General features: G+C 39.9%; 1 protein-coding gene across 2 annotated transcripts in view; it reads right to left on the bottom strand.

Annotated features, from left to right (window-relative positions):
* Positions 1 to 749: 749 nt before the first annotated feature.
* The window catches only part of Nucks1 (nuclear casein kinase and cyclin dependent kinase substrate 1), a 29,884-nt gene continuing 21,152 nt past the window's right edge, over positions 750 to 9,481 (bottom strand). Inside the window, exons 5-7 of one of the 2 annotated variants that reach the window (XM_005348333.3) lie at positions 7,775 to 7,927; positions 7,053 to 7,199; positions 750 to 5,844 (exon numbers count right to left, since the gene is read on the bottom strand). In XM_005348333.3, the coding sequence (XP_005348390.1) occupies positions 5,645 to 5,844; positions 7,053 to 7,199; positions 7,775 to 7,927 (500 nt within the window). In that variant the 3' untranslated portion in view covers positions 750 to 5,644. Of the gene's footprint in view, positions 5,845 to 7,052; positions 7,203 to 7,774; positions 7,928 to 9,481 lie in introns of both variants that reach the window. The other variant, XM_005348332.3, reaches the window with a different exon arrangement.

Genomic DNA, 9,481 nt, shown 5'->3' with positions numbered 1-9,481 from the left:
CAAATAGCTGGTCTGGTCTCAGACCAATTCTAAAGAGGGGTCATGCACCATGTTCCTCATCCCAGCACACCGACAGGTCTACCGTTTAATTATTTTCTTATATTTATTTATTATGTATACAATATTCTGTCAGTATGTCTGTAGGCCAGAAGAGGGCACCAGACCTCATTACAGACAGATGGTTGTGAGCCACCATGTGGTTGCCAGGCATTAAATTCAGGACCTTTGGAAGAGCAGGCAATGCTCTTAACCACCAAGCCATCTCTTCAGCCCGAGGTCTATCGTTCTTTACCTTTGAAAAGGGTACTTTTCCTTGAGAATGTGATTATGACAATAGCTTGTCTAGTATTGTCTGTTACAAGTTCTGGGGGATGTTTGGCACTGTACAGAAATGTGTTCTGTGAGCATAAAAAACACTAACTTTCATTATACATTTGATTGTTAAACTTAATTGCCCTTCTCACTCTGGAGACAAGAAACTAGGGATCTGCAGACTAGGGATTCCCACATACCTAACCCCTCCCAATCAAGCAAAACTTAAGTCTTTTAGTTCAATGTTCCAAACTATTGACTTCTGAGGCAAGATGAGTGTTCCTTTTTCGACACAGGTGGTCACTAAACAATTTGGGAAACAGCTGTACATCCTTCAAGTAAGATGAGTAGTTATGGGCCAAGGTAACTGCTGCACAAGAGGCAGTGTATTTGCTTTGAATATCTCAAGAAGCACACAGAGCACACATCTGGGTTACAAAAGCCCTTTTATAAAGCCATTTTAAAACAAAACAAACCAAAAGGTTTATAAAAGAAAAAGATACAGAAAATAACTTGCTTCATATGTCCCCCAAAAGAGAAAAAAAATAAAGGGGACAATGCCAACATGCTCAACAATAAGGATTCTTTTCCTTTTTTTTTCCTTTCTTTTTTTTTTTTTAATACAAAATACAAGCAAAGGATACACGCACTTAAAACGAAGTTCAGAAGACAGCAGTCCTGGAAATCCTCCAATCAGAGCAAAGCAAGAGTTTCTTTTTGTTTATGTAGATACATACAGACTGAGAGATGTGAAAATGAAGAATCACATTAGACCATCACATGATTCTACCAATGCATGTTGCATCTGAAATTCACAAATATGGTCAACAAAAACATGTTCACTTCAACTTTAATTTAAATTAAAGAAAAAACTTTAAATAAAGTGGTTACATTCACACTTTAACTTCCTTAGTACCATGCTGCCTATTTCAGCACTGCTAAGGTATTGCAAGAATGCCCAACCCTCTGATGTCTGATCATATATCTAGCCACACTGCAACATGAAAAAAAAAAAGGATGCCTGGCTCTCAGCCCACAGCCTAAGATAGGCTAGTTCTCTGACCCTTCCTGCTCAGAACATGAAAGATTAAGGACTAATATCGAGGAAGACTGGGAGTTTTTAGAACTGGCAAATGAAGTCTAATAGATGAATCAAGGCAAACAATTACTGAGATTGTGGCTGCTGCGTAACCTGGCAAGTCATGCCTTGCAGGAATGAAGCATGTATGCTCCAACGTTTGTGGTAAACTGACTATGTAGAGCTCTTATTTACAGATCTTGTAACAAATACTTCCAGAGAAAAAAGGAAAAAAATTCACTAACTTCTAGAAGATAAAGGTTTAATTGCTAGACATTTACAAACACACACTCACACATACCCACACCCACACACTTCAGGATTTTATACATGTTATTTTTAGGGCATGACTGAGTACTATACTCCCCACCCCACCAAAAAAGGAAGAAAAAAAATCCAATTTACCCTCCCCCCAAATCTAGAAAACCCTCCCTCACCCGATATACAAAGTGTCTGCACAACTGTGGTGCTCTACAGCCATATAGAGCATGCTCAAACAGATGTCACTGGTTCAGTTACTCATTGGCATGGCAACAGATAGGCATATGGGACCCCTCCCCATAGTGGTTATTACAATCAGCACCACTGTTAATTAGGCTTTAAACAAAAGTATAATGCATGGATTTGATATTCAGAATCATGTATTTTGTTCTCTAAGACAAAAGGAAAATGAGAGTGAAATAGGAACATGGCTACTGACAGCTTGACATCCCGATACTCAAAAAACAACGAACTCCCCATTATCAAGTAACTTAGCAGCTTCCTCCAGAGGGAAAAAGTGACAATACTCCACCCTCAAGAGCAACCAGTGGCTTTAACTTTCCCTACCCCCTAGCAGGAAGCCTGCACTGCTTGTTTTGACCTCTATCTACATACCATGAGGAGCCTACCTTGGATTTTTTCCTACCCATTCACAGGCGGGAACTTTTTTTGTATAGCTTCTGATGCTACAGGTAAAGAGAACTGTTCTAACAGGCACTCACTCCACAACACCAACAAGGCTTTCTGTTGCTTCTAAATTCTGCTCTTGTAGCAGCCCTAAACCTGAGTTTGTTTACATGATTCTCCTCTCTCAACCTGTAGGCCAAAAGTCCACTCGTCACCTGCATGTTCATAAAAATAAAAACGCATCTTAAAAAAGTGTCACCTGTCATGGTGGCATTATTCCCAGCAGTGTTAAGAGTGGAAGGGTTAGGAGGTCTCCCAGCCAGGCTACATAGTAAAACCATGCTTAAAAGAAAAAGTCAAGCTTAGCTGACTATATCTATTAAAAATCTTACTAAATTATAACCTCAAAATCCATTACTGATTGGTTATCTGGAAGAAAATGATATTTGAAACAGTACCAAATAGAAAATTGAAATAAAACTTGTTCTGAAAAAACAAACAGATAGGAGTTTAAATGAAGCAGCCTGGGGTACACAAAATGCTGTTTTGTTTTCTAAAGAAAAGGCATTTGTAGAGGATTCTCTTACCACTCTAGAAGAAATATCCTACCATTAGTTTTTAAGGTTAATTCTGAGTGGGAGGTATTTAAAATATATCCTTTGGGTCCCCTCTCCAAATCTATTTGAGGTGGAGGGTTAAAAGCAGCAGTAAGTACCACTGGGTGAGACAGAGGCTACCATTTCTGGTTGCGAAAGAGAAAGGCTTTAAAAAGAGCCTCAAGAGAACTAGAATGTAGTGTTAGTCAGCAGAGCTGCTGTAATCTGTTGGAGGTAAACCCAGAAGAGGTTAGGTAACAGACAAGCACCTTCAAATGAACATCCCCATTTCCTGAGCACTGCAAAGCAAGACAGTGAATACATTGCCACCTTACTATAGGCACACAGGGGAGAGAGAGAAAAAAAAAAGGAGGACAGTAAGCCACGGAGATGCAAAGGGCCGGTCATTAAGGGCTTATAGCTGTGACCTATCCAGATGTCTGTATTAGACCTAACTGCTAAGCACCTGCTTCCAGTTGAGTCACATTAAATGTCTTCCTATTTGCATGCATGATTTGAAGGAAGACCAGTGTTACAAACTAAAACAGTGAAAGCAAAGGTCATTCAGCGGCTGTGTGCTCACTTGAGAACCAATCAACCTAATCAGCCTGTGATTAGAAAATATATCTAATTAATTAGCTAAATAAGAAGCCCAACAAACACAAGTAATCTACAAGACAGTATTGTTTTTCAATTATAGGTAGATAAAAGCAAAGATGTTAGTGCAGATTAATATACTAAAGAGACTTTAAAAATTGAGGCTAAAGTTGAAAGAGACCCTATCCACAAATTTTCATGAAACATAACCTAAGAAAAGCCCAAATATCACTAGGAATGTAAGACTGAGTTGTAAACCCCTAAAAGGGAGAGATGCCTGGTGGAAACGATGGTGAGTCTCCTCTTTGCTTAAGAATGGGTACCTGAGCAAGCCCACTAAAGCAAACAGATTATCTGTAATACCTCACTACACAGCTCACAACTACTCCATTACACAATACAATAATGCAACTGTTTATGTTCAAGTCTCTATTTTTGGCCATATTTAATACTCATTTATTAACAGTGCAGGGTTGAAATGACTCTCTGCCACTGGGTGTTTTATTTATTTTATTTTAAAGCAGATCTAAGAATGTTCTTTAAAGTGTCTTAAAAACCCGAGTAAAAATATTTCTTAAATAACCCTTTGTCCTAAGAATACCTATAAGAAAATGACATTGTCTGAGACAAACATGTCACTTAAAAAACACAAAAGCAGAATACTGAAGGAGCAAATTTAGCTTAAGTGCAGAAAAATATACAGAAATTAATTCCACTAAATCTTTAATTTAGTAGAGTAATAGGACCCCTAAGTTTTGCTTCTATTGGTGCATGGGATTTGACTGTGGAGATCTATGTCCTGACGCTCTGTTAAAGTGTCTAGACTGTTATCAGTGGCACATCGGCACCCTAAAATACAGTTCACTCATCCTGTTGAGGCTCAGGCTCTTGCTGTGAGAAACACGAACAGAAAGGAGGGGTCAGAACAAGTAGTAAAACAATTCCACAGGACGGAAGCAGCATTTAACTCCCATGCTGTCAGTAATGAAAACAGTATTCCATGGTTGAACTGCGAGATTCTGAAGTAGCAGGACAAAGTTATGAGATGTATATCATAGTATGCTACTATGAAGAAAAGATTTAATATCAAAAGGAAATCAATTCTATCCCCAAACAAAACCAACAAGGTTCATGGGCCCTTGAAAACACATTTATAACATAAAAGAACTTCAATTACCTGTATTTATAAAAGATGAATCTCAATCCTTTGTATCTGAGCTTCACATTAACTCAAAACTTTATTTGCTTAAAACTCTAACATCATCAGCCTGTGAAGAAATGCTCCGTGAGGTGCACACTCATCTTGTCATCCAAATTCTAGAGAATCTTTAATTTTCTGATCATTGGTAAAACTCTATCCAAAAAACAGGATATATATCACCAATCAATGAAAACATGAATGAAATATGAAATTAAAAATGATTTTGGCTTCTGGTGGCCCATTTTTAAAAAGGACTGTTATTGAGACAAATGAACCACTGGCTCTTGAGTCTCTTTGAGAATAACATAGTACAAAATAAGAAAGCCCACATTTCCAGAAAAGCTCCAGGAAGCGTATTCCCTCCACACCCAGGAGATAATGTGAGTAGTCTGAGTTAACAGCCCAGAATTCATGTTCACCTCCCAACTGCCTCATCAGTTAAGTTTAGAGTCATGATTCTTTGACACATACAGTTTAGACATGTAAGCTCATGTTAAATGATAACTGGTCTGTCAAAAGTACAGGAAAAGAAAGAACAATAATTTTCAACTAAAACCTTTCTAGTTTTTTTTTGATTACTGTTTAAGTTGCTATTCTTTAGCAAAAAGCAAAGTTTCCATAGCGTCCATCTCAAATCTTACTGCTTTACAGCCGTGGGATTCTTAACCTCCATTAAAAATACAAAGATGAAGCAGTCAACCCAGTGATTGACATGGCTTTCATTGGGAGAAGGGGAGGAAGGGATTGGCAAAGAAAAAAAGACCATTAGACAAAATGGCAACTTAAACATTTCAACATACAATGGTTTTGAGAGTGAGATAAATATAGAGATAGATAGCTATAGAAAGAAACAATATTTTAGACAAATGAAATAGCACTGAAAGCCCATGAGTCAAGCCACAGCCCAAATGGTGTCCTACGTAGGTTTCCTTTTTTTGTTTTTTGAATAAAATCTCTCCCCAAACATCACTTTTAATCTTCCCCAGATGGGGCTTCATCTTCAGACCCTTCATCTCCAGACTTCTCAAGTGGGGGGCTTGCAGAAGTCTTCTTTTCTGGAGGGCTTTCTGCTTCCTCATCCTCTTCTTTGGGAGAAGGAGTTTTATCCTTTGATGCCTTTGAAGCTGTGGGGCGACCCACTTTTCCTTTGCCTTTCACAGGACTTGGCGTCACTGAAATACAGAAAGTAACAATTTGGAGACAGAGAGAAAAATGCCTTTGAAAAAAATCAGCTACAGGAGCTACAAAGAGAGAGAGAGAGGGAGAGAGAGAGAGAGATGGCTCAGCGGTTTTCAATTCCCAGCACCCTCATGAAGACTTACAACTGCTTATAACTCCAACAACACAACACCTTCACACACATATGCATGCAGGCAAACACACCAATGCACACAAAATAAAAGTAAGGAAAGTATTAAAAACAGCTACAAAAAGTCTGTAAGTATAAAAAATAATCCCACCTCACTAAGAAACAGTAGAGAAAAATATATTACTCCTAAAGAGGATAATATAACATTCAGAGCAGAAACTGGAACCAAATAGTTTTTGGACTTCCATCATCCTCTATAGTATGAAAAGTTTAAAACAAATTCACAAATTATGTCTGCCAGAATAAAGTAAATCTAGACTCCTAATTTAACAAACTAGCTCCAACTAGGAAAGTACCTGGCAGAACCCTTGAAAACTTAGAAGATAAATCCTTATTATCAACAGTGGTTTTGTTTCTGTCAGCATTGTTTTACCCTGCCAGAACAGAGAGCCTTCCCTAACTGCTGGGACCAACCTCAAAGCAGTCAGCACTATGAGCACAGTGAGGAACACTATGCCTGACAGCCTAGCTCACAGGCTCTTTTTTTCTTCTTTTGAATATTCATTTTTATGCACACTGGTACTTTGTAGCATGCCAATATGAGGGTTACAGACAGTTGTGAGCTGCCATGTGAGTGCTGGGAATTGATCCCAAGTCCTCTGGAAGAACAGTCAGTGCTCTTAATCACTGAGCCATTTTGTCAGCCCATTCTTTTTATTTTTTTCAAGATTTATTATTTTTAATTGTGTATGTGTTTGCCTGTGTGTAGGTATGCACATGTGTGCAGGTGCCTAAAGTAGCCAGCAGTGGCAGCTGGGGTCACAGGTAGCTATTAGCCTCACGATGTTGCTGCAGAACTGAACTTAGCTTCTCTGGAAAACCAGTCATCATCTTAATCACCAAGCCATCTCTCCAGTAGTCTTGAAGGGACCAAAGATACATGTAAAAGCCCTTTGGGTTTCTATCAAATACAAGGCCAATGCTGAGGCCTAATGAAGAATCTGTGTTGACAAAGTTTAGTCCTTAAAAATTTTAAAGGCAGAAATATGTTTCTACTTTCATGGGCCTCACCTGTAGCCTTTAGTCTAGGTTTGGGCATTTTCTTTTCTTTTCTTTCAGGTTTGGACTTCTTAACCATCTTTTTGTTTTTCTTTTTTGAACTGCCATAATCACTATCATCATCGTCTTCCATTAGGAAATCTTCATCGCTGCCAGAATCTTCTGAGAGGAAAGAAGAATTTCAACGTCCAACTTAAATGTATACATCCTTCCAAGTGAACAAAGGGAAAGAGTGCTGAGAAAGACTGGATTCAACAAGGAGTTATAATACCAACTTGGCTGGAGCTGCCCTTGGCCCACTGTAGAATGGATAGGTATGGTATGGACACAAATATCTTAGAGTAGGAAAAAAAAATCCTTTTGATTCAGGATTGGATAGATTTACTGGGTTAAAGATATGTTCCATCACACCCAGCTGCACAGTTCTATCTTTTAACAGGTAGCATCTGCCTGATGCAAGGGACTGGATGCAAACATTTAGTATCTCAAAAAATATCAAAATAATCTACAATTGCAAATAAGTACCAGAACTGGAGATGAAGCTCAATTGACTGAGTACTTGCCTAGCGTGCACAAAGCCCTGGGTTAGAGCCTCACTTCTCCATAAAACTGGGAGAGGTAGTGCAGGCAGATCAGTTAGTTCAAGGTCATCCTCAGCTACACAACTGAGGTCAACATGGGCTACAGGAGAGCCCGCCTAGATAAACGACTAAACAGTGGGTAACTGTACATACTCTCCTGGAAAGGTGTCTCATCGTCATCTTCTGGCTCTTCCTCACTGCCAACATCTTCCAAGAGCATCTCTCGCTGCTTAGAAGCTGCTTTGGATGCTGCCTGTCGTTGCTGGCGTACATTTTTATGATCATCTTTTTCATCTTCACTGTCATCTGCAATATAAAAGTTACTGTGATACAACAATCAAAATATTTCACATCTGCGTACAGAGGATACAACAGCAGCTTAACTTCATTCAGAAAGGAATAAAACCCATCCTTAAAAAATTCCTTAAAGTAGCCAGGTGGTGGCACACGCCTTTAATCCCAGCATTTGCCACTGCTTCCACCCAGAGGCAGAGGTCGTCTGGTCCCAAGTTGTTACTGAGGGCCATGTTTGGGTCTGTGTAGCTGGGATCTGTGTCCTGTGTCACCTCAGTGGGCCTTAGGAATCATTGGAGATGAAATCAAAAGACCATAATAATGAGTCAGCTCAGCCCTTTATTGACCCTATGAGAGCTGGCCCCTGCAATCAGGAGAGATGGCTGCACCCCTGTAAGGGTGAACTGAAACTGAGGGCACAGATAAAGGGGAGTGGACTTCTGTCCCCTCACCTGAGGCTAGTGGCCCCAGTGACCTGGATTGACCAGCTCAGCTACCACCCAGGCCCACAGCTGGACCTTGGGTTAGCCCACCCTAACATCTACTCCCCACCCCTTGCCCGCGGACCTGCTGAAGTAGGTGAAGGGACTGGTCCTGCAGAATACCCACAGGATCTCTAAGAGTTGATGCAGCCATAGGAAGTCTAAGAGAAGTTCTGGTGAGGACCCAGTGGTGATGGTGTATTAGATAGAAATCATCTTGAACCAGACAATGACTCATTGCAATGAACATTGGCTAGTAAACCTGATAGGACAAATGATGTGGGATTCCCCTCTGTATGCTGTGAATATCACTTGGGGCTAATAAAGTAACTGCCTCGGCCTGTTGATAGAGCAGAACTTAGGTAGGTGGGGAAAAACTAAACTGAATGCTGGGAGATAGGAGGTAGAGTCAGAGAAAGCCATATAGCCCCACAGATAGACACAGAACTTTTCCCGGTAAGCCACAGCCTCATGGCAATACACAAATTAATGAAAATGGGTTAAATTAATATGTAAGAGCTAGTCATTAAGAAGATAGAGCTAACAGGCCAAGCAGTGTTTTAAGTAACATAGTTTCTGTTGATTATTTGGGGCTGAGCAGCTGGGAACCAACAAATGGCCTCCTCCCACAACAGACAAAAGGCCATACTATGTGCAGATTGAGACCTCCAATGCCACCAGAACAAATGAGGATATGTTGGCAAGGCAAGAAAGAAAGAGAGAGAAGCAAAGGGGTTTGTTGCTGTTTTATATTTTCATTGAGGGGCATTGCAGGGATGAGAAGAGGATATAGAGGGACTGGGAGGTGAAAGGAATTGGGATGCATGATATGAAACCTCAAAGAATCAATAAAGGAGCTAAAAAGAAAATAATCCCGCAAAATATACAGTGCTAATGTTAAAAATAAACTTTAAATGTACTTTTGATATATAAAGCCCTGGGTGGCCTCAAAATTAGAGACCTGTCGGCTTTTATCATCATGCTGGCATAGGCATGTAGTTTTTTTTTTTTTGATTTTTCCAGACAGGGTTTCTCCGTGGCTTTTGGTTCCTGTCCTGGAACTAGCTCTTGTAGACCAGGCTGG

Source organism: Microtus ochrogaster, chromosome 6, assembly GCF_000317375.1.
Source record: "Microtus ochrogaster isolate Prairie Vole_2 chromosome 6, MicOch1.0, whole genome shotgun sequence".
Lineage (NCBI taxonomy): Eukaryota > Metazoa > Chordata > Mammalia > Rodentia > Cricetidae > Microtus > Microtus ochrogaster.
The sequence above is the reverse complement of the archived record's forward strand: the minus strand, read 5'-3'. Positions and strand labels throughout refer to the sequence as shown.